Genomic DNA, 25695 nt, shown 5'->3' with positions numbered 1-25695 from the left:
ATCAGGTAAAAGTTTGTTCTTACCTGTAAGTCCTTAGAGGAATTTGGAAAATATTGACTAAGGGGAAAATCCTCAAATTCAAGGTTCCTATTAAAAGAAATATGAGCCATTAAAATTACCCAGCTGATTCATTCCGGTCATAAGAAAAGTTACATCCCAAATCGGGCAAATCTGGATTCAAATCTCATGCTCCGACTTACCTGCTGTGAGGCTGTGGATAAGATCTCACACTCCTCTGACCCTCAGTTTCCTCACCCGTAGACAAGAGACAATAACACCCACGCTGCAGGTGGGGTGAGGATTTATCCAAAAATACCTAGCAGGCCCCCCGCCCCCCGCAGCAGATGGTAACATCCAGTGTGCGTAAAGGCTGTTTGCCAGGGCACGCTAGTTACCCTCCTTTATTTGTTCTAATTTCTCTACTCCCGGACCAAACCAGGCCTCCGTAGGCTCTGCCAGCACCCAATGTGACATCGGGCCTGTCATACGGCCTCCCCAGGCCTCCACGTCCTCACTGATAGGAACGCAGTTTTGACCCCTGACTTCGACAGGAGGTGAAGTGAAGAGGCAGTGAAGTATTAAATGTGGAAGTACTTCGAAACGTTCAGGGTACTTAATAAATGCGAGGTGCCGCATGACAGGCCATTCGGATCTACTTTGGAACTTGGAGCAGTCAGAAAAGTTGAGGGTCTGACACAAGGGGTTAGAGCATCTGCCCAGGATTCGGGAGGGACATTTTCCGAGGGCCTGAGGGCCTTGCATTTCATTCTGCTGTCCCCCGTGCTGGCATGTGTTGGCTGTACCTGCTTTGCTTCTCCGCCCTCAGGACGGCAATGGGTACATAGACGAAAACGAGCTCGATGCTTTACTGAAGGACCTGTGTGAGAAGAATAAACAGGTAATTAGTCACCACTTCACTTACTTCCGAAACAGACTTTGCAGACCTCCAGAAGCAACCACACGCCCCTTTTCGGAAATCCACCTTAAACGTTTGTCGAGGGACAAAGGTAGATTTCAGCTTTTCGCCTGATTTGGCACTGGCCAGAATCAGTGCGGCTAGGATCAGTTGTGATTACTCATGTTTGTGTGAGAATGTCACCCAGCTCTTCTCTTAATGGATTGATGGAACGAGCAGTTTCTATGTCATGTTTTGTCACTTGGCAGTGCTTACCTAGCCTCCATATCTAACTGGCCCACAATGCCGTCTGTGTTCTGCGCAGGATCTGGACACCAACAATATCCCCACCTACAAGAAGAGCATCATGGCCTTGTCGGACGGGGGGAAGCTGTACCGGACGGACCTGGCTCTCATTCTCTGTGCCGAGGACAACTAGAGTTGGTGACCATGGCCACGCACTAGCGATACACCGTATCTAAAAAGTAACTGTGCACTATAAGGGAGTAGGCTGTGTTTTCTTTTATATCTGTACATTTAACTGCGTATAGGTAACTGTCCAGGGTGTGCGGCACGATCTTTTTGGCTTGTTTCTATACTGTTTGTAATGTACAGTTTTTGTAACCACATGACTGAAAAGGAGATCGTCTATCTGTAGGCCAATCAACACGCCTAATTAAAAATGTAACATAACATAACATAGTCTCGCTTTCATAAACGTAGCTGGACAAGATTTCCCTAAAAATTTCACCGGGATTAATCTAAAATTCCAGTCTCTGATATGTAAATGTACATTTTTCACCGGTTCAAACCGATCTGACCCCAAGGAAAGACAGTGCCAGATGACATGTAAAGCCGTCTAGGTCTGTAGTGCCAACACGCCCACTGTCAGAGTATGACCCCAACCCATTTTCTAAACTGTTTCCACGTGTTGTAGATTATAATTATTCTAGCAACCTGCTGTTTTTATGTTTTATTCTGTGTAATCTCTGATTAAATTATATAGATCGAGTTTCGTGGTGTCTGGTTTGCATACTTCCTGGATTTCTTTCCATGTAGAACTGTTCATTCCCACCAAGCGTATCTGCTGCCTCCCAAAATATTTTTTTCTAGCTATAACAACTCTATTTTTTACTACATAAGTGAATTTAATGTAAAATTCATAGCACCCTGATCGCCAAATGTTTTATCATCAATAATTTTGTGTATGTATTGTCAGTTCTACATTTCATATTGAGATTGGTACTTAAAATAGTTGTTTCTATCTGCAAATAGTTTCAAATGAGTTAAAAATAACATTCACAAAATGCTAACGTAATCGTTTATCTTATTTATCAAGGGAAATTCTCATTCTTTTGACTCCCACCCAAGTCACAGTTCATCTCTTTGTAGCTAGACTAGCCAATTCAGGTTTCAGGGGACACGTGCTGGTTGGTGATTTCTAATTTTCTGATTGTGAAGCAGGAAGCTATGGGAGCTATATCTGTGTGGAATTTATCAAGTTACCGCCGAAGAGCTAATGGTTCTGCGTCAGTTTGAATGTCTCTATTCTATAAATTCAGCGCCTTCTCATTTCATAGAAATAACAATAAAAAAGTGAGGTATCTCTTTCCTACAAGAATGATCAGAAAAGAGATACGCCACCGTAAAATTTGTGAAATGTGAGTGGAGACTGGCTTTGCGTCTAGTGTGTAAACGGGAGCGCTGCCCTCAGGCTGACCTAACTTCTAAGAGTAAATAAAGAGGAAAATAACTCTAATCTCTCGTCTTTCTGTTTCCTTCTGGAAAAGTCCATGGACAGTAACCTGTGATCGGTCACGGTGGAGATGGAGGATACTCAAATTATTACGGCCTAAGAAACCTAAATAAACAGAATCCTGCCCGATTCCGTAGTTATCGATGTCTCAGTGAATGAACAGGTACCTCTAACATTAAAAATCCAAACAAATCTCAAAAAATCCAGATATTTGGAGTGTTTGCCCAACTGACATTCAACTGTTCCTTGATGGGAGGTCCTCTCCAAAGGGACAGGCAGGATGCAGGCTTCACACACTTCCTGGCAGGAGCGGCTGTTGCCTGCCAGGTGTGCAGCAGAACCTGCCGCTTGTCCTCTGACCTCGAGCGCCTGGCAGGGGACGCACAGGACTCCCCAGGGGCTGGTGGACAGGGAATCAGCGGAGTCGCCACACCTGCTGCTGCAACGGGCCAGCCTCCTGGGGCGGATGAGCCGAGTGGCGCAGGTGGCCCACCTCCGGCCGGGAAGGTGTGCAGACGAACGCGGGCGGCGTGGGGGAGGCCGCTAACGCCCCGGCCACGGGACCAGCGGGGACAGTGGGACACCCGACGCGCCCCAGGGAGGAGTGCTGTCCCTGAGGGCGGGCAGTCCTGAATGCGACGCAGAGGTCCTAAGAAGACAGTCACGGGCTCGCGACCTCTGAGGTCCTAGGGGCAGGCACAGGGACGCACTGGGACACATGGGGACATGCGGAGGGGCACGGGGACACATGGGGCTACATGAGGACGCACAGAGATGCACGGGGACACGCAGGGACATACGGGGACGCATGGGGACATGCGGGGAGCACGGGGACACGCGGGGACACATGGGGACACACGGGGGTACGGGGACACGCAGGGACGCGGGGATGCATGGGGACACACGGGGGAGCACGGGGACACAGGGACACACAGGGACATGCGGGGACATGCGGGGATGCATGGGGACACATGGGGGCTCGGGGACACACAGGGACACATGGGGGCACGGGGACACACAGGGACACGCAGGGCCATGTGGGGATGCACGGGGACACATGGGGACACGCGGGGAAGCACGGGAGCACAGGGACACACGGGGGGCACAGGGACACACGGGGACGCGGGACTGTCTGGGGGCTGCCCTGCGCCGGCCTGCACCTTCCCGCCCGGCTGTGTCCTCGGAAGCGGCCCAGCTGCGGGGATGGTCCGCGGGTGCGAGGCCGGAGGGACTCCCACTGCTCGTCCCCACTCCGGACCACCTACCCCGCGACCTGCCCCAGCGGCACGTGGCGCGCAGGGCTCACCAACCAGGGATCCGGAGGGCACGCAGCGCTCCCGGACGCGCGTTTAGAAAGGCGCCCCGCGGAAAGATGTGTGAGGCGGCCGGACAGGCCTTTCACGAGCCGGAAGCTACCTAGACGGCCACGAACGGTGAAAGTAACCAACGTACGCGCAAACCACGCAGCTGGGTGCCATCATGCCCGTCAGAAAGGCCAGGGCGGAAGCGGTTTTGAGCACCCGCCATGGTGAGGATGAGGCACCTGGGATTCTTAAACCACCTCGCTCTGCGGCAGGTGAAACAGACTGTTGGGACATGTGGCAGCATCTGCCAACCTTGCAAACGTGTGCCTTGTCACCCGCAACTGCACTGAACACCGAAAGGCGTGTACATCTTCACCCAAAGAGGTGAAAGTGCTCACAGCAGCGGCGTTTGCCATGGCCCCAAAGTCCACCGATACCAGAGCTAGACCGTGGTGTAGTCACACTGGGATGTTATATAATGTGGATGCACAAGCAATTGCTACACAGAAAAAAGCCAGGCACAGAACAAAGCGCGTGGTTCCGACCAGAGAAACTTCAAAAGCAGCTTAGTTATGGTGTTAGAAGTCAAGATACGGGTTTGTTTTAAGGAGAGAAAGGGACACAGAGGAGGCTTCTGGATTCCTGGTCGTGCTTCTTACCAGGGTGGCGGTTCCACGAGTGCATTCGTTTTGTGAGAATTGGTCATTTGTATACTTTTCCAAGTTCTATGTCAATTCAAAGGTTAAAGCGATGATGTGTGAGCAAGGATTTGGGGAAGGCTGCTGTCTGGAGGAGCCAGCCATAGGGCTCATTCCTAGGACATTCCTAGAACAAAGGAACAGTGAGTCAAGGCTGTAGGTGGAACCACCTAGAGGAGCAGAGAGCCAGCTGCGGCCGGAGCCTGGGCCGGAGCCTGGGCCGGAGCGGGGAGGGCCTGGGGCAGAGGCGGCAAGACGTCCCATGCAACGCACACTACGTGTTCTGTCCTCAACCCGAGAACTAGCTTACCTCACGGTGAGAATGTAAGATCTTAGAGGAGAATTAAAGGGACTGAGATTGAGAATGGGTTTATGAAAGTCTAATATTGTTGTCTAAGGGACAAAATAAAGTTGATCAAGAACAAAAGAAAAATGGGTTTTCTCCCCTTGAAGGGCTTTTGCAAGAGCACTGTATCTCATAAAGACCGTTATTGTCTCTGGGTTTAAATTAGGATCCCGAGAAACTGGTCCAGTGGGGCAGGAGACAGGAGCTTGACTGTGTGGCCCCGGGCAAGTCATACTTGCCTTGGCCTCAGCTGCGTCGTCGCCTGCACGACAAAGGGGCTGAGAACAGTGTCTCCTAAGGCTGTTCTACCTCTAAAATTCTGGTCTTCAGTCACTTAAATTCCGCTGCTTTAGTTTCCCACCAGAATAAAGGAACAACTGTCACTCCGTCCCGAAACACTTCTGGGAGGTGTTTTCACACGTTGTCAAATGAGTGATAGTTACAAATAACCCTCATTTTCATTTTCCGAGTGTTAACTCTCCCATTAGTGCAGTAGAAGCAGGACTCTTAGACAAAGTAATGATCCTTAAGGCGAAACACTGATATGGTTGCAGCCCAAAGGTGGTACATCATAACACAGTGACCATCCATCAATGATGTGTTTCTCTTTCAGACAGCCTAAGAAATTTCTTTCTTCAGGAGAAATCTCGATGAACTGATATCCATGGTCCCTCTTCCCTGGTCCCCTCTCATGCCTGCAAGCTTTGCTTATTCACTGTTTGTAATATGTAATGATGAAGCATATTCTAAGAAACAATTAACAGAAGAAAAATGTATGCAAACTCAAATAAAAAATTGTATGCTACCCATTAAAACACCAATAGGTAAAAAGGCAAACAGGACATTCTCAAGCACAGAAAAGTATTCAATATCACTAATAACTACATAAACACACATTTGAAGGAGCTATCGTTTTTACTTAGGAAACTGGTCAACAGTTTGAAAGTGAGAATACTGCATGTCGGTAGGTCTCTGTTGAAATGGCACCATCACACACAGCTCGGGGTGTTTCAAACCCATATGGACCTTAGGAATAACAATTTGGAAATGTACATCGAGAGTCTTTAAAAGCTTCATAACCTTTGATTAATAATATTACTTCCAGGAATATAACATAAGGAAAAAAAATTCTTATTTCTAAAAATGTTTTATGTGAAGACGTTCTTCATAGGTTTATATATTATACTGAAAAAAAAAAAAAAAGCCTAAGTCCAAGAATAAAGAATTAAAGTCTGATATATAAACAATAAAATAAATCATATTTATGAAAAAAAAAAAGGATCTGATTTATTACGTAATCTAAACTGTTAAAAAAAGGGAGATTGCAAAAACACTGGGAAAAAAACAATATTTACAAAGTTATAAAAATGTGAACACTAAATATTAACTAAAAATAGAGATATAGTTATATTGGTAGAATTAGTGGAGAGGAAGAGTGTATATTCAAAAAAAAAAAAAGAAACAGTTAAAAGCGAAGATGGCGGAGGCGGTTATATGGGGAGAGACCCGCTGGGCGGGCACCATCGCAGTACTTGGAAAAATCAGAGGCTGCAGACGCTCTTCCTCTCTTGTATTCTCACGCTGCTGACCGTCACCGTGTCCTAGGGAGACCGGAGAGCCCACCCTTCCTTTATGTGTTCTACACTCTGCCGCTCATGCAATCCTCGTAACAGATATCATAAAACTGACTTTTATAATGAAGAGAATAAGAAGAGGTGGGATGTGCACAAGGTCATTTATTGGCACTTCTTACCCCTATACTACGAGAGGCACTGACAACTTCCAGAGAGATGAGGGCCGCTGAGCGGGAGGTGGGGCTGCTGCTGAAGGGAGAGCCTGGGCACCTGGGCTGTGAGTTGGTGGAAAAGACCAGGTTGGAGGCCGGAGGCCGGAGGCCGGGACCGTGAAGGCCGCCGGTCAGGCCCACGGTGTCGCCGTCGGTGGGCATGCCTGGCAGTGGTAAGGTTTCCGCGTGAGGCTCACAGCACGTCCACCCAAACAGAACCAGATGCCCTGGCAGACCCGTTCAGAGGCGGTGGGATGGAAGCTGGACAGTGGGCTTGATCAGTCTGGTGATTACAAGTGATTCCTATGAAAGTAAAATAGATCTTGAAAATATCCGAAAGAGAACGTTTGTGTCATTTCCATGGTAACCAAGATGAAGGCCAGAGTGTCTTAGGAGCCTTTTGTCTTCCTGATCAGTCCTTCTATGGTGTCCCACTGCTCCTTGGTGACCTGACACAAAAAAGAAACAGCAATTTAATGTGGTTCCCAGCTGCTAATGTTACGTTACATTCACGAAGTGGCATTACCTTCCTCAGATCGTTCAATTCACCGGAAATAAGCGACTGCTCTCCGCCGTCGAATCTGATGACCTGAAACGTGTTAATAAACATTCTGAAACTAACTCCTTTTCAAAAGTTTCTGAACTATCGGCCACTTTTCTATCCTCATTGGATGGAATGTATCCTTGGCACTTTCAACTAAATCCCAAATTTTAAAGACAGAACTGATGATTAAACCTCAACTGATTTCTCTGCAGAATCTTCTTTCCACCATCTCCACAATGACAAGTTCTACTCAATCTTAAAGATCACCTTAGGGCATGTCTACCACAGTAATTTTCATTTAATCAAATTAGTTTATCAATGAATCAATTCCATAGGCTAAATATTGTGACATTATTCACAGCTAAGTAAGCATTTTAAATCATATTTACATTCAACATTGTCAGGACTGGTTCCCCAGTATGCCACGCTGCACCCTAAATCTACTTCCCCAAAAAGCTGAGAGAAACCACAGTGCTTACTGCGCCATTGATCCAAGAAGCGTAATCGCTACACAGGAAAGCAGCGAGATTTGCAAGCTCCTCCACAGTGCCCAGCCTCCCGCAGGGAATTCTCTCGATCCAATCTTTCTCAAATGTTCCAGTCGGGTCAAGACGGCTAAAGGCACCCTGAAGAATGAAGACAATGGTTAGGCTGCATTTTCTTTAACGTAACCCGTTTCCTATTTAAGAAACAAATCTGTGTAAAATGAATGTTACTATGGGGGCCTAGTCACACTTTAGGCTTCGTAAGCAATGGAGAATTTTGCCAAATTCTTCCACGTTAACTTTAGCTCAAAACAGGTCATTTCACCTAATACTGACCTAAAAAAATCGCTAGCAAGTGTAACCTTATACATGTTAGTTTCACCTGTAAAATTGGGATACCCATCTTAGCTACCTCACACAATTGCTGCTGGGTGCATCAAATGAGAAAATGGACATGAAAGCATTCTGAAATATGCACAAATCAGTGTGTGGGGTAGGGGTGCCACTGTCATTTGACTTAGCGGACACAGAAAAATGAGTCAAGTAGGAAATATTTAAGAGGAAATTTCTTTTCTTCTCCTTTCTTCTCAAATAAAAAGCAAGGACAAAAACAAGTGTGTAGGAATATACATTCAGGTATATCCCAGAGAGAGGAACACCGTAACTGAATCTGAAGTGGACGTCTGCCTTCTGCTGTGGGCGAGAGGGAGCAGGTGATGGTGGGCCTTGGGCACGCACCGCTCAACACAATGCCTGGACCTTCTGCACCAGGGCCTGCAAGTCACAGGGTGTGAGACGGTCAGCACCCAGGCAGGGGTGAAGCTATGGGGACAAAAGGTGGCAGCTGGTCCTAATCCTGCCTCTGTCAATGCTCCAAGAGTTTCTAGACTTCCGTTTCCTTTCGATCTCTTTAAAACGATATGCTTCTTAGTTGTGTGCAATTCATACCTCTACTGCTAGACTGCAAAGTCCCTGATGGCAGGCACTGTCACAAACGTACCTTTCTCAGCACCTTTGCACACAGCAGGCACTCAATAAATACTTTAAATAAGAAGTAAAATGCAGCTGAACTTTCCTAGATGTTGAGGTCCTAGGAAGAAGCTTCAGTGACCACATGATTCTCTTCAGAGTCCTTAGCACAGCATCACCAGCATCGCGTGATGTACACGTGCTTGTGAGTTATGTTTTCATTTATTTTAGTGACTCTTTATCACTGCGGTGTTAAACATGCAAGGTATTCAACGACGTTTCACTCAGGTGGTTTTTCTTCCAATTTTCTACTCTTTAAACTCCTAAATAAGTTAATATAGCCCCTTTCAAGTTAGTATTTAACACCCGGCACTACCTACAACCCAAATGCGCCTTTGCGTTATTTTCCAATGTGTTTCTACAACTGGACCAGGTTATCAAACCTCCACTAGGCTTTCAAAGCTACACACCGGTAGGGATTATAAATTCCTGCTTCCATGAAAACAACAAGTGTGAGGGTGAAGTTATTTGGGGTACTGTGAGGGAGCAGAGAGCCTTCTGTGCACCATCTGTAACCACACTAGTGACAATGACGAGCTGCAAAGAGCATGCGTGAGGACTGCTGATTGTGAGTGAAGTGCGTGCCGTCGGGAGGGCTGTTAACCAGACGACGTGCATGAGTGTTGAAAGTGGAAAGCACAGACACACGTCAGAGAAGATGCTACCTCGAGCAAAGCCAAGCCTGTCCGATAAATTTCTTTGGCATCTCTTCAATTAAATATACATATTTACTTAAAAAAAGCATGCAATCAAAGTGAGAATCATAAAATATAGTACAAACTAAAAACTATAAGACAAAAACAGATGACTGACGCAAACTGGACAAAATACCAAAACTGAGGACATGAAAGATCCCGAAAGATGAGGCCGCTGCAGGAGACCGGGCGGGGGAAGGGGGGTGCGCGGCGCTGCCATGCTGCCCGCCCCCTTCTCACTCCGCACAGCGGCACGACCCTCCTGCTGTCCCCACGGCTCCAAACTCGGGCACACGACCATCAGAATACACCCACCCATGTGGCACTCCTCAGTCACCCAGCGAAGACACGCAAACTCAGCCTTACTTTGGTTTTTATGGGCCCCGGTTGAATCACGTTGAATCGCATTCCGTATTTAGCCCATTCGGCTGCGAGAGACCTAGAAATTAAAATAAACAACATATTCTAAAGTTTAGACTAAATGTTAAAAATGATAGTGACCATGTTTACTACACGCATGGTCACTACACGCCAGAGACTGCGACCCCAGCCGGCAGGTACCATTGCTACAGACAAGGAAACTGGGCACAGAGGTTAAATCAGCCATCGCTATGGCTGGTAAGTGGCCTAGCTCCAGAGCTTGAGCCCTTAGTCACTCGGCTGCACTGTCATTGACATTTTAGTGTTCTTAATCATGACGCTATTTACATTTCAGAATCAAGTCCAATATCAATACACATCCTCAGAGTGGGCATCACTGCTGGGTATAAAAACACGAGAAGTGTGGCCCCTCTAAGTGCTCTACGGTCAGTCCCGCCTTTACGAAGTTCAGTGTGGCTTCGTTCAGTACACGGGGTCACGATGTTTGCGACACCACACACGCTTCCATTAAGAGGTGCCTCACACCGATTTAAAATGTTGACCACATCTACGTGTAACTAGGCTTTAATGCACTTGTTGGCCTGCACTCGAAAGGAAACAGGAATTCAACAAAATCTTGCTAAGTGCCCTGAGACTGAGACAACGCTAATAGCAAACATGGAACCTTGAAGCAACCTGTATGATGAGCCTACCTGACGGACAGGCCTAACTTTATTCTCTAAACTTATTTTAGGGCTTTACGGTCATATGTACATTTGTGTATGTATACATGTAATTTAATTTCAAAAAATCACGTCAGGTAATTTATGCAAATGCAGAAGGTAAGAAAGGAAAAGAACCAAGGACGAGGCACTAGAAAGATACCGGGAATGGAGCTAGCATGACGCGCACTGCGACACTGCACAGAATTACAGCGACCGGGCCACAGCGCGTCGCTCTTTCCGTGATGCCACACAGCAGTGGCGAGCCAGTCGGCCACGCGACCAGCCGTGCGCGTGAGAAGTGAGCGAGCCGATCCTCAGGAAAAGCACATCGTTTCTGATATGCTAAATAATGAGAAAAACATTTCTTCCAAGACTTACAAAAGGAAAATTGTGTATTATAATACTAATATTGTCCTTAAGACACCACCCGACCTTAAGAAGGCCAATTATCGCTGTTCAGACTGACTCCGCTTCTGAGTAAAGTAATACTTTTTCTCTCAAACAAACGAGCGTGCCTGGTTTAAATGTCAAAAGGCGTGCGGGACGACGGGCGGAGCCGAGCAGTTCCGGGAGCGCTGAGACCGACCTCACATCCTGCGGGGAAGTCGGGGCGTTAAAGCCACGTTAACGGCCGTCCACAGGGCCCTTCTCTGTGCCCCCCGTGCCGCTATACGACCGGCATTTCAGAATCTACGACGCCGGATGGCACTGACTTATTAGAGGCTTAGTTTCCTCGCTAAACTGGAATAAAGTTTTAAGGGTTCACAGAGTGGAGAACAATTAATTCTGTTCCAGAGAAACTGGACAGAACGTCCCCAAGAGGGTGATGAGCTGAGAGTCTTGGAGGAAGGCAGAGCATCGGGGCGACCCAACAGCGCGAAGCCAGGCGCAGAGCCGTGGGGACACTCGGCGCACTGCAGGAGGTGGGGGCCGTTCAGCAGAAGCAGAGCCCAGGCGAGGATGAGGTCTCCCGGCTTCCATCACGACCACGGCACCGGGCCCAGGGCCAGGCACACCAAAGGCACGCAGTAAACATTGACCCAATGAGTCAGTGAATAAACACGTCTGCTCAGAAGACCACACCGAGGCCTGGCTTTCATTCCAAAGGGTAATGGGAAAATGACGCAGGGTTTCCGTGAGTAGTCTCATAAGCAGATATATTTTTAGAAAGAAGGTTCTGGTGGGAATGTAAATAGAAAAGAAAGAGGGAAGAGGCTGGGTGCAGAGAAACGCTGCAGGGCCGCAGCGAGCCGCATGCGCAGCGGACCCTGCCCTCCGCCAGATGCTGGGGAAGGCCGGCGACGAGCAGGTTCCGAAAGCGCCGTGCGCTGCGGGGCCACTGGTCTGTCTGTCCTGTCCATCCTGTGCGTAGGCGCGACGCAAGCGCAGAGGTGTGTTCGGAGGGCAGGGCGGGCACGTGAAGACACGTGTGAGAACGGGCCGTCGCCCTGTGCTGGCTAGCCCCACGGGGCTACGCAATTTTAAGGTAATTAAACTTAAATAACATTTAGTTTCTCAGTTACAGGAGCCACAGTGGAAGGGGTTGAGGGCCCACCGCGGACCTCCCGGGGGGGCGCAAGGCACTCACTTGCTCAGGGCTTCCACTCCCGCTTTGGCGGAGGCGCTGGGCACCACGAAGCCTGACCCGGTCTCAGCGTAGACGGTGGTGATGGCAAGAAACGCTGCTCCTGGAAGTGAGAAAAACACAGTGGGTGGCAGTCCCGCTCAATCGGATGCCGCTCTGCCCACTCGCCACCGTGGACTCGCTCCTGGAGCACGCACAACAACAGCAAACAAACGGACTACAGCGACCAAAAACATTTTTGCACAGCACAGAAAACCATTAACAAAACAAAGTCGCCCTACTCAATGCAACAAGGTATTCACAAACGATATATCCAACACGGGGTTAATATCCAAAATATACGAGGAACTGATACAACTTAACAGCAAAAAAAAAAGAAGCAATCCAATTAAAAAACGGGCAGAAGGCCTGAATAGACATTTCTCCAACAAGGACATACAGGTGGCCAATAGACATATGGGGAATGCAAATTAAAACCACAGTGGACGTCACCTCACATCTCAGAGTGGCCATCATCAATCAATCAACGAGCGACAAGCGCTGGCGGACGTGAGGGGGAGCCCTCACCCACTGCTGGCGGGACTGACGACGGAAAACAGCGCCGAGGTTCCTCAACAACCGAGCACGGAACTGCCTGGGACCCAGCAATCCCACTTCTGGGTATTTATCCAAAGAAAACAAAGACACTTATTCAAAAAGATATATACAGTCCTATGATCACTGCAGCGTTATTTACAACAGCCAAGACGTGGAAGCACCTAAGTGTCCACTGAGAGAGGCGAGTGGATGAAGAGGTGGTACATATACAACGGAACATCACTCAGACATTAAAAAAAAAGAAAATGAAATCTTGCCACTGGCAACAACATAGATGGACCTAGAAGGTGTTATGCTAAGTGAAATAACTCAAACAGAGAGAAACAAACACCATATGATTTCACTTATGTGTGGAATCTGAGAAACAAAATAAACGAACAAACAGAACAGGAACAGACTCACGGATAGAGAACTGACGGTCGCCAGGGGTAGGGGGCTTGGGGGAGTCGAGTGCAGATCGGGACGAGATTAAGAAGTTCACATTAGTAGTTACAAAACAGTCACAGTGATGTACACAACGTCGGGAATGCGGTCGGCAACGCTGTAATGACTACGTATGGCGTTAGGTACGGCCAATCGGGGTGGTCACTTCGTAAGGTGTCTCTCTCATTTCTCGTGATGTAGGGCTTGCTGGGAAAATTCAGTATGTATCCTATGCAAGTCCTTTGTGACCAGACTCTTCAATAAAACCCCATGTTAGTCCTTTAGTCTTTCCTCACTGCAAGTTCTCAGTTCTTTAATAAAAGTAGATATTCTTTCCACACTATTTACTAACTTTTACATTTACACGTGATATCCTAGTGATGAATCTCGACAGGGTATTTCCAACACCCTTCCTGAAAGGCCCAGCCACGCGTTCGCCGGCCGCTGTGGCTGGAAAAGCACTGAGCTGCTGTCTCCAAGGGTCTCCTACGCCTCTCACTTGCTGATTGTCGTTGTGGCCGTCAGCGCCACCTGGAAACGTGCTTGATTCTGGCCTCTTTGCCCCAGCCCAGGCCACAGCTCTGGGTCCTCAGGCCGCTGCGGCCTCACTCCGAGTGCGCGTCGCCCCCAAGTCCTGCCTAGCCAGCCCGCGTCCGCCCTGTGTCCGCCGGCGCCTCACGCGCTCTGGCCCGCCTCCTCTGCGCTCTCACCTTCCTTGACCACCTCCCTGGACGCCGGAGCACCCCCTCCCTCCTGGTCACAGGCTACCGGGCCGCTGTCCGCGACGGACCCCGGCTCCCCTACGTGACGCACTCCAGGGGTCGTCACGCCAGAGCCCCTCGGCGCCGGCCCCAGCACGGACCCGTGTGCGAGTCCTCAGCCCTGCCAGGTCGCAGCATCGGTATCTGACCGGGCTCCTGGACGGGCAAAGGCTGGCTCCCGTCTTCTAAAAGGCCTTGGCTAATATATTTTTAATGGAACCCATAGAATTTTAATCCAACGTGATGAATAAAAATAGGTGGAAGTCTGTGTTAGCATGAAAGACAACGACGAGAAGACGGGAGTCCGGCGAAGCAGGGCCGCAGGGCTGGGCGGGGAGAAGTGAGGGGGAGAGGGGAGAGACGCTGAGTGACGCGGAGTCGGAACCGAGTGAGGAGCGGACGGGTGCGGGGGAGGCGGAGACGCGGGAGAGACACGTGGGAGGCGGGGTGGGGGGGACGACAGAGACCTCGGTCCTCGGGTGGACGGGGCGGAGGAGCCGGCCCACCTTGGTCTCTCTTTCCAGTTGCTCGCCCTTCTGAAAAACCAGAAAAAACAAAAGCGTCACGCAGACTCCACCCTAAGTCACACCCCTTGTCACAGTCCGAGGAAATTAGACACTCAGACAGCTTCGTTAGAGGAAGGAGAATTTAGTGCCCGCAGAGAGCGTGGGGCTTTCAACAGAGCCGAAGCACGGCCTCCCCTTGGCTAGATTTCTTCCAGCTCATGTACCCTGGCAGTGTCCACGCCAGGGGCCTGACTCCTCTGAGGGTTCCCGGGCGCCTCGTGACTGAGGACGGGAGGGGCAGCTTCGGGTGGGGGGCTGCAGGGGAGGAATTTCCAGACCACTGGTCTTACAGGTCGTTTATTTTGTAGAACCCGTGACCTTAGCGACATCAGCGCCATTATCAGATTCTCGAACAGGGAGTCGGGACGTGCTCGGCGGATTCCCATCCAAAGCCTGAGCTCTGATGGTAGCGTAACAGGCCGTTTTCCAGTCCTGTTATTCCTACACGGCTACAGAGATAAGAACATTGGTGGGATGGCAAACTATGAATCAACAGATGTGAGCCGGGGAGTCCTCGAGGTGGGGGACGGAGCTGTGGGGAAACGTGTGGGTGGGAGGGCACAGGCAGCATGGCGGGGAGCAGCTTCACCCGGCCGGGCCGGTCGCTTCCACAGGCCGCTTCCTTTGCGCTGTCTCGGAGGCCTCCTCTCCTCTCTCACCCTCTGCGGCGGTGGGAAGGCCTGTGTCTGCGTTTCAGGGACAGTGTGGACGAGGCTGGACACACAGCTGGCGCCTGACCTTCCGGTCTGTCCCTACACCCCCTTGCACAGGCCTCAGAGTCGCCCAGACTGCCCTGCCCTCTGGCCGCGAGGGATACCCTTCAGGGGACACAAGGACGCTGCCGTCACGTCCCGCTCGGGATGCCCTTCGTCGCGAGGAAACACTGCTCCCTGTCCCACCCCCACCTGCTCGGCACAGAGGCCTGCCTGCCTGTCACTGGTGTGTGCAGTGCGGGGCCCAGCGCACACGCACCAGTAGAGCCTGTTGGATGAGCAAGTGCACACTGCCCCGGCACGCAGGCGTGCACAGGCACACACGCACACACAACCTCCTAGTCACCGCCCCAGGCACACAGGCGTGCACACGCACACATGACCTACTAGTCACAGCACACGGACTTCTACCCAGAGTCTGTTCACGTGCAAACCAAACGTTCTGGTAGCTTCCTCTACATCTGCTCCCCTCTGGTGCCCTCGGCCTCGCTGCTGCCACTGTCCGGACCGCTCGCCAGCTCAGAACCCTGTCATCTGACCACGAACCCTGCTGCCTGTATCCTCCCTGGGTCCTGATCTGTCCAATGGAAAGCTGGCAGCCCGGACGGTCCCTGACCTTTCCAACCCCACACTCGGCACGCGTCCCAGCCAGTCCCAGCCTCACGAGACCCCTCGTCTCCTTCAGAACCAACCCGGGTCTCCCATCGTGGTGCCAGGAGCGCCCCGACCACGCCGGGCCAGCTTCCCGGCCCTCCCGCGCTGACCAGTCCTGGAGCCATCGCCACCTCCCCCAGGCCCGCCTGCGTCCCCGCCTCTCCCCTGAAAGTCCAGGTCGACCTGACAGTCACCTGGGGGGGGCTGGTCACTCCTTTCCTGGGTCGCCACAGCGCAGGGTGCTGAGGGAGGTGTTGTTCCTCCCCAGGACACGGAGAGCTGTCCAGGGGTGGACACTGTCAGGGCTGCGGGGCTGCGCACGGGACCCGCGCATGGCAGGACACACACACACACCTCTCTGCGCCTCGATCAGCTGCTTCCCGACCGCCAGCGTGACGAAGGCCGTGCCGTTCAGGACTATGTCGGTGATGGTCTTCCACGCGTTGGGAGACAGTCTCTCGGTGGGAGAAATGAAGTTGCCGGCTGCGTTGTTTATCACGATCTGCCAGAGGGACACACGGTTACCGCAACTTTGAGATGAGGAGACAGGTTTGCCCTCAGGGGCATTTCTGCCCCGACCTCAGGCGCGGTCCACGATGGGACGATGCCGGGAGAGTCGACGGGTGGCCGCAGTCCTCGAGCCTGTTAAAATCTCCTACGTTCTTACCAAATTCCAGAGTCCCAGCTCTTTTCTCAAAATCAGGGTAGAGTCTATCACTGAGAACATAAACACAGACGAAGCATGCCTGCCACGCGACTACACCTGACACGCCTTTAACCTCGGTGTCACTTCAGCTTAACTTACTCCATCGGACTCTGGCCAAGGACCTGTTTCTTCACTGTCAATGAAGGTCCCACTTAGTCCTACAGCTGGTCTGGTGTCAGGGCCGTCTGACAGCATCGTTAATGCCCTCCCTGGGGACCCCTGGAAGCAATGGCTTCTTCCAGCAGCGGAGCACCCACGCCTGTCGCAGGTCTCGACAGGAGACTGGACTCTCTCGTGGGCCCCGTTTTATCATTCTCCACCGACAGAGAGGGGAGTTCATCAGGAAACACAAAGAGCGTGGCTCGTTCGGCCCGGACGCAGTGCTCTGGGGTAACGACGCCTCGCCGGTCACAATCTTATTCAACAGAGTGAAACGTGTTCTGCATGACCACAAGTGCGATTTTTAAGTGGTGCCCCCGTCTGCTGTGATCTGCTCCCTGCTCTAGGCAGCTGGCTGCTGGCGAGAGGCAGAGAACAGCACCGCGGTGCATGTTGGGAGGGGCACCACCACTGAAGCCCGTTACCGAGACACTCACGTCAGGATGGCCTGCGACACTGATCAGCTCCGACACCGTGTTCTGGACCATGTCAGGGTCCCTCACGTCACATTGAATTGCATGGACCTGCAGAGGAACAGACAGGAGGAATCCCATATTTTTCAAACTTCCTAAACCAAAACCATGAGTAGATTACTTAAGCATGCTGTGATTCCTAAATTTAAATGAAATGTTTTGAGCGTACCTTATTTCCAGTCTGAGAAGAAATCTGGTCTGCGGCAGCTTTCAAAACATCAATCTTTCTAGAGATAAACATGCAGTGCTTTGCATGAGTTTTCGAATGCTGTTGTATAATATCTTTTCTTTTTAATTCTATAAATTAAAAACCAGAGAATCTACAGCTCAAAGAGATACATTCTTGAGACAATACGAAAGTTACATATCCACAAACAAATCAGTTCGCATGAATTCATTTTCAAGTTATTCAAACACTTATGTATCTCTGATACTAACATACTAAGTTATTTACATTTAAACCAGTTACTTTATATCTACTCATAGATTAAATTTTTTTCCTTAATCACAATCTTTTCCATCTGTTCCCTTGCCCACACCTGCTTTAGAAAGAAAATACCTTCGTGGTGTAATGTAAGCCTTTATCATACTATGTAAAATCTAGATTGTGTGTAAAACCTATGATAGCAGATTGTAGACCAAATTTATGGATATAAATGCACTGTATGAATTCAGAACCTCATATCCTTGAAAAAAATATAAAAATGAACCGTTGAGTATAAATTATGTAGTGTTACAAAAAAAATTTTAACACTCTTAAAAACAATACAATATAAAAATAAACCAAAAAGGGCCTGGCCCCTTTCCACTAACGGAGGCACGGGAAAGCGGTTCCTCTGGCCCCTGGTGAGTAACATGGTGACCTGTCATTCAGGTTGCTGCTTACCTCCACAAAAGTTTACACTGCTCAAAATAAAAGGAAGGGTAGATTTTCTGACCAGTCTGAAGTTCTAGACTTAAGGTGCAGGGCCCAGGACACGCTTCTCTAGTAAGAAATTCCTTTCACATGGTCTCAGCACCCACACCCATCGCCACAACAGCTGTTCTGAGATGCCCGCCCGGCTCAGAACACGGAGGGGTGGTTCCTATTTCCTGGTGTAGACTGCCTGCGGTGTAGACTGAGATCAGAGCAGCCTCAACGCAGGACTTCTTATCATCATCCCCAGCTACAGAAAAAAATCCTGTCACTACCTTTGGGAAATGTTTCTATCATCACAAGTTATAACTGGTTTTTCCAAGGAGATTTATTTAAATAATCTAAAGGATATTTCATGGAAGATTAAGACACAAGATGAAACAAATGTGGCAAACAGCGCTTCAATCTGCAGGCACTGACCTGTTTCACGACTTCCCGAGGGTGACTTACCGGCTGGCTATGACACATTGCGCACCCAGGCTGGACAGAAGGGCGGTCATCCCTCTGCCGAGACCCGTGCCGCCCCCGGTGATGAACGCCACTTTTCCTTGAAAACTGTTAGGCGGTAGCATCGCTTTTTGAAGGGGTGGAAAGAATTTAGACGAAAAAGCTTCACTGTCTTGATACATTTTCGTTCCATAACTGAAAAACTAAAAGCAGGGAGGGGGATTAATTGAAATTTGCATCTATGTGTTACCGCAAGAGGAATTTCCAAAACCTTACTCTTGAATGTAATATTATTCGAATCTTTGGATTAACATATATTGGTATTGAATTTAAACAATTATTATTTTTCTATTGGAATGCTGCGACACAGCAGAATGGTTAAAACCAAGGGCTTCGGAGCGAGACAACAGGACAGAATTTCCTCTCCAGTATATAACCTTCAGCAAGTTAGTTAACCTCACTGTGCCTCAGCAGCTTCTGCAAATGAAGACAATAACAGAATCTTCCCCATTAAATGTGATTACACGAGTTCACATAAATAACTACAACATTGTTTGGCACATGCTAAGCACTCTATAAATGTCAGCATTATTATTTGTAGATGTTTTTACTTATATTTAACTTTAAAAGCTAACATAAAGCATATTTGTCTTTAAGCAAGGATATTTTGGATAAAAATCACCTTGTCTTTGAATCACTGGAGAAATCCATAAAAAGTTCTTTAGAAGGTTTATCAGATCAAATGCTTCTTCCCATGCTGCTTTCTGGATGATAAATTTAGAATAGATAAACTATTTCTGTTATGTTTAAAATGAGAGGGGGTGAAACCATTCTGAACTAAAAAACATTTGCACTGACCTTAGATTTTAGTTTACACTCTCACCATCCTTGTGAAAGTCACTGCCATTCTCTCGCATCTATGAAAACGAACTTTACGTGCTGAGCATCATGACAAATGATAGAGAGCTAATGTTCATGAAAGGTTTATCACCTGTCGAGATTAGATATCAAACTGACTAACCTTCCCGCTCCATGAAATAGGAAGTATTTTTACCCCATAAACAGAAGGGGCCCAGAGAAGTCGAACATATGGACCAGGCTGCAGAACTGAGATTCGCACGTGAAACGGCCTTGTGCACCGCCTCCCTCTGCTCACTGAGCTCCTGCTGGCATTAACCTCCACCCCAAGGTGCGTGACATTCATCCGGGCACCCTGCAAGGCTCAAGCCCCAGAACCTATCATTTCCTGCTGGAGTATTCCTGCGAGCACGTGGGCCACCATCAGCTGATCCCGGGTACCTAGAAACGCACCCTAAGGGAACAGCTAGAAACGAGGTCAACAGCTTAGGGTGAGACTACTCATCAACTGGAAACCGCACAGAAAACACTTAGGATAAGATGTTAGATGAAAAAAGAAAAATACAACATGTTCTTAACTGTAAATAAAAATACATGCTTGGAAAAACCATGGCAAGGAAGTGACACCAGCAAGTGGCAGGTTCCCTATTCACCACGTGTCGAGGTCTACTGACCACACGACAACGCTGTAAGGAGAATTCTGCTGTTATCCCCATTTTATGGATGGGGAAACTGACGCACGGAAAGGTCAAGTTACGAACTTACGACACTAATAAGTAGTACCTACGACTCAAACCCAAGACGTGTCTGACTTCCAAGTCCTCCATTACCTCACACAGTTATCATCTCTGGGTGATGAGGTTGTGGATCATTATTTGCTCTTTTTGTTTGGTTGGTTTTTAGTATTTCCAAAACCTAGTCAATAATTATAATTTGATTTTATAATCAGGAAAAAAGACGTTATTGAAAGAAAATTTAAGGATGTGTAAAACTGGTGAAGATAAACTGCAAATCTGGTCCACGCAGGCTACGTCGTACGTCACCTCCTCTAGCTTCGCTGACAAAGCACTTTCTTTCTGTACCCTTTTGCCAAAGCGTGAAACCCAAATAGCCTACAGGAACCTTTTTTGGCTTTGCTCGAGGCTGCCGCCACCTCCAGAACCAGTCCACCGAGGTGATGAACTGGGAAATTTGCACAAGTAGGCCGCTCTGTTTGTCATTACCAAGTAATAATGAAAAAATCTGTTCTTAATTTTCCAAAGGCTCCAGGCTGAATTTTTACTTAGTGTTGGTTTGTGTAGGGCATTTGATGTGGCGCTCTGTGAAAGATAAATTAAGCAAGATATCCGCATACAAATTTTTTTTCTTCATTTATTTAAAAATATTTTTCAATCTCCTTACTGGGAGATAAAAATTCCTAATAAGTGTCTATCATGTAACAGATTACAACACAGCACAATCTCATCCACTGCACCTGTTTTGATGTGATGGATATGACCACACGACTTCCCCTCCCCACCAGAGAAAAGTGAGCATATTGATATGCTGTTTTATTTCACATTACCTTCTGATCATTCACAGCATGTATGCTGTTGAATATTAAATTCGAGCCGCCTATTTGCCTAAAAGCAAGTTGTTCAACATTGAGACCCATGGACATGAGCAGACCTCACAGGATCATGTTGTATTCACACTCCTGTTTCTACAAAGGATGCTGAATAACCTGAAATTGCATTTTGGCTGTTTAAGTTGGATCATAAAAAGTAGATACAAAATAGGCTTTTAAAGATTTTCAAATCTTGCTCATTTTTCTAGCAATAAGGTTTTATTTTTTTGAACATGGAAATAACACCTCTCATGTCAAGACTGAGTTCTCTGGAGATCTTTAAAATCTCTCAAATTCTTAAAAGGAGTTTCCTAGTTTTGGCAATACAGATTTACTTTCACCTTCTGGCCTTTGCTCGGGCTTTCTCGTCAGCCTGAACCACCCACTTTCTTTCTAAATCCGGCAGAATCAGCCTTCGAAACCGAGCAAAGTGTCAAAAACTCTGCTGACACTTTTAAAAGGGTCCCTCTGCTAAAAACGGGCTGAACGACTCCCTCCTCCCATCAGGTGGCAGCTTCCACAGGGCACTGTGACATCAGGAAGGTAGAAAGCTCCACTCCCCACTGTATAGGGTTCCCGGCACCAACAGCATTCAGTAAATGCTTGTTTTATTGCATGGAACATTGATTGGCCAGGCTCCAATGCCATCAAGAATGTATGAGAACAGACGAGAAGAGTCTTACGCAGACTCATGCCACAAATCCAACTCTTTGCCACTTGTTTTGACCAATTAAAATAGTTATATCCGAGGACTTCAAATAATGGCATCTTGAAATTAGTTTACACCCAAGAAAAGAAAATCCAAGTCTATTGATATGAGTATTAAGAAGTCATCTGTATATATAAAAACTAGGCAAAGGGCTTTAAAAGGTAGTCCACACAAAGAAAATATACATAAACATACTGCTAGCTGAATAATCATATTTAAACAAAGGAAGACACCGTTTTTCTATTACCAGATCGGTGAGGTTCAAAATTTTGTAACGCGGTATACAATAAACTGCTGACTAAAGTCTACTCTTGCGATTTGTTGATATGAACTGGGACAACTTCTTTGGAGGCCAATTTGGCAACATTTATCAAAATGTTACTTATAAATACCCTTTGAGCCAATAACTCCACATTTGGCAATTTTTTTCCAACAGATACACTCACTCATTTGGTGGGGTGGGGAAAGCTATGTTCAAAGGCTATCCATTAAGGTGAAAATGAAAATTAAAAAAATTCTATTCACAATCACATCAAAAAGAATAAAATACTTCCTAATAAATTTAATAACAGCAGTGCAAAACTTGTTAACTGAAAACTATAAAAGATCATTAAAAATTAAAGAAGACTTAAATAAATGGAAAGACATCCTGTGTTCATGGATTGGAAATCTAATTTTGTTAAGATGGCCAAACTCCCCAAATTGATCTACAGATTCAATTTCTATCAAAATCCCAGTTGGCTTTTTGCGAAACTTGACAAGCTTATCCTTAAATTTATTTTTAGGGACTCAAGTATAAGGGGCTCAAAATAGCTCAACATATTTATTAAGGCTTGTTTGTAAAAGAAAAGGCTAAAACACCTATCTGCATTTCCAAAGGGGGTGTAACAAATCCATTAGGGCTCATACACATAACAAACACTGTATCTATTAAGAGAAGCTAGAGATTACCAGCTATATGTAAACACTGCTACATCTACATGTTTATTCAATCACTCAACATATATGCATTAATACCTATGGTGTGAGGCATTACGGGTTAAGGAAAAACCCTAGGTAGAGAAATACACATAAAATGCTCCCATTTGTGTGTATTTTTTTTTCCTAAATGAGGACATCCTCATACATATGTGGATATGTGCACAGGAATTGCTGGATCGACAGGAAACTATTCATAGCAGTAACCTCTGCGGAGAGGGACTTACTGTATTGTCACTGCGTGTCCTATTGTACAGCTGAATGTTTGATATGTTCATAAATTATTTTTTCATTAAAAATAAAAATCAAATTATATATTCAAGCACACAATACCCTAGCATAGGATCAGTGTCATGATAAGGACACGTGCTCCGTTTGAAATGTAAGTATTCTACATTCCACATTTAAGTATGAGCTATGTTTATCAAGACAACGTAGTATTATCATATCTATTTTGGGGGACTTTCTAAGTACCTGCAGGTTTAGGTCAAAATGAATTTTTTTTTTTAGATCAAATTTGTCCAGACTCAAATTCACATGATAAGCGCTTTGCAAACGGGCCTTACTGTCATATAAAAATGCCAACTTGGTAAAGACTGGACAATCTTATTTTTCAAAAGATGACTGAAAAATGCACATCTTCGCATTCCCAAAGCAACTCAGACAGTCCGTGCACACATTAAGTCTCCGATCACCACTCGCCACTTAATTCTGCCCCGTTGCTAGAAGGCACCATCTGTGCCATGCATGCATTCCTTTCAACACCCAGACCATGTCCACTGCAGCACTGGACGTGGTTAAAAGCTGGAGACATCGGGACGCACGAGGGGCGGCTGGACGGGACACCCCCTCGATGCGCCACGGCAGAGTCAGTCTTGCAGAACAAGGTGCTGTCTCGCCCACTGATGCTAATAGTTTGTAAACCTAAGAGAACCCAAGAGCCCAAACGACCCAGCCCACGGCTGCCACCGGCCACGTGAAGCTCCTGCTCTGTGCCTGAATGGGTGGCCTGGGCACCTGCACACGCTCAACTCAAACAGGGCTCTGCACAGAGGCCCCTGACATTCTAAGCTTCTGCAGACAGGGATCTCGTTGCCACAGCAACTTGAAGGGACCGCTCAGTAAATATAAAATAAAGTTAGCTGGGCTCTAGGCTCCTGTGGCCAGATGAATTATGCAGCTGTTGCCAGTAGCAAGACAGAAATTACATTTTGAGTAATGACACATCTTATAGCAATGAACCTGAGGCCTTGAAAAAGCAGTTGACCTGTGCTACAGGATGTATTCCTGTTTTTATTACAGTTATGTTGGCAGTTAGACGTGGACGAAACAGATGCTTCACCAATGCTACATGATAAAGGAGACAAAAGCCAGGAGATAAATTAGTAGGCGATTTGAAATTTTCAGCTGGGGTCTCCACTCCAGCTTGCCCCTCATTCACGTCATCTCCGATCGATCCCTATCACATTAGCCAAAACTGGCGTGACTCTGTTCAGACAAGAAACAACCCCTGCTCTTGAAAAGGGTTATTCTGATTTGCAATTTTGCTTATATGGAAAAAAAAAAAAAAAAAAAAAGCAGTGAACAAACCAGATAAAATCCTTGGCTCCAGGAAGCTTATATTCTGGAATTTTAAATTGAGTAAAGAAAGATTTCTTAGGCTTTCCAGACAGGGAAAAAAAAGGGGGGAAAAAAATACAGCTGGCCTTACACTTCTCCCTGACAATACTCAGTATTAAAAGACAACAAACCAATGCTGATTAAGTTCAAAGGAAAAAATGGAACACATCCAAGCAAAACTACGTCTCTCCGCCCATGCTCTTATCAGCACAGAGGGCTGGAAGACATTAACCAGATGTCAACCCTAGTTATTTCAGGGTAGCCACTGTGAGGCCATGTTACTTTTCTTTAATAGTATTACCTGAATTCATATTGGCCAGTGTCATCATTTTTACAAAAATAGTAAAGTTATGACTATTGTTAGGAACAAAAGGAAAAGCTTGGCAGTGTGCATCACTGGTATGGAAGAACGAGTTTACAAAAGAATGGTAAATTCAAAAAGAAGTTTCCTAAAATAAGCTTAACCTTACTCCATGGGATGACTCCTGGTACCTTCCTCTTCTATTCCAATTCATTGTTCTTGAACTCATTTTTGTTCTACTAAATTGATTTTAAGGTCCAATCATGGGTATTATCCCTAGCTGGAAAAAATACATGAGGTTCAATGAATGCAGATACCTTTTCAACCAAGGGATGCCAAAGAATGCCCAATACTTAACGGGTAGTTAATTAGCATGTTCTGATAAACAACTGACTGAGGGAACTCAGAGCAGCTTGAGGGCAGGGTTCACATTTTTTCAATTCTGGCTTCCCCAGGGCCAGGCATAGAGCAGCTCTGAATAACTGTTTGTGTTGAACTGAGGCCTCCTTCAGGAGGTGTGACGAATGAAACATTTTTCTTGGTTCTTGCTACGAAAGTATTCAAATTTGGGATTTTAACTGTAACAACTCGTATTTGCCCAGAAAAGCATGTTCTTTGGTGAAGACTTGTCTTCTCCCGGGAATTCCCACCTCAGCGTGCTGCGCCAGCGAGCACACGCCCTCCAGCAGGCACCTCTGCCTTCTAACCCCCGTCTGAAGACTTTTCTGCCCCACAGAAATGTTGTAGGACATGACAAGGCCTTTAGAAGCAACCAGAAAACACAGGCCTCTCTTACAAGGACCTATAACCTAAATCTTCACAGGATGAGGAAACGGTATCAACGAAACAACAGCCCTTGGAGACCCGAGGTCCGGCCCCTCCAGTGCCGTCTTACCCGCCGAAGGCCGCGGCCAGGAGGCGAAGACGCGCGACCCAGGAGCGCCATTGCGGGCGGAACGCGGCCGGAAACGCAGTGAGCCGGGCCGGACGCCGGAGGTCG

The 25695-nt window shown here is 47.4% G+C and overlaps 2 protein-coding genes across 2 annotated transcripts in view; one reads left to right on the top strand and one right to left on the bottom strand.

Annotated features, from left to right (window-relative positions):
• The window catches only part of CALB1 (calbindin 1), a 19342-nt gene extending 18008 nt beyond the window's left edge, over positions 1-1334 (top strand). The window contains exons 12-13 of the mRNA XM_015598624.1: positions 803-898; positions 1221-1334. Coding sequence (XP_015454110.1) covers positions 803-898; positions 1221-1334 — 210 coding nt within the window. The remainder of the gene's footprint in view (positions 1-802; positions 899-1220) is intronic.
• Positions 1335-6715: 5381 nt separating this feature from the next.
• DECR1 (2,4-dienoyl-CoA reductase 1) lies at positions 6716-25695 on the bottom strand. Its single transcript, XM_006924064.3, has 10 exons — positions 25591-25695; positions 18627-18826; positions 17430-17487; positions 17225-17311; positions 16277-16424; positions 12212-12311; positions 9905-9977; positions 7809-7955; positions 7312-7374; positions 6716-7234 (listed from the first exon to the last, which is right to left on the bottom strand). Exons 1-10 carry the CDS (start codon positions 25639-25641, stop codon positions 7175-7177), a joined length of 987 nt encoding a protein of 328 aa, XP_006924126.1. The 5' UTR covers positions 25642-25695; the 3' UTR covers positions 6716-7174.

This window comes from Pteropus alecto, unplaced genomic scaffold (genome assembly GCF_000325575.1).
Source record: "Pteropus alecto unplaced genomic scaffold, ASM32557v1 scaffold87, whole genome shotgun sequence".
NCBI classification, from domain to species: domain Eukaryota; kingdom Metazoa; phylum Chordata; class Mammalia; order Chiroptera; family Pteropodidae; genus Pteropus; species Pteropus alecto.
The sequence above is the reverse complement of the archived record's forward strand: the minus strand, read 5'-3'. Positions and strand labels throughout refer to the sequence as shown.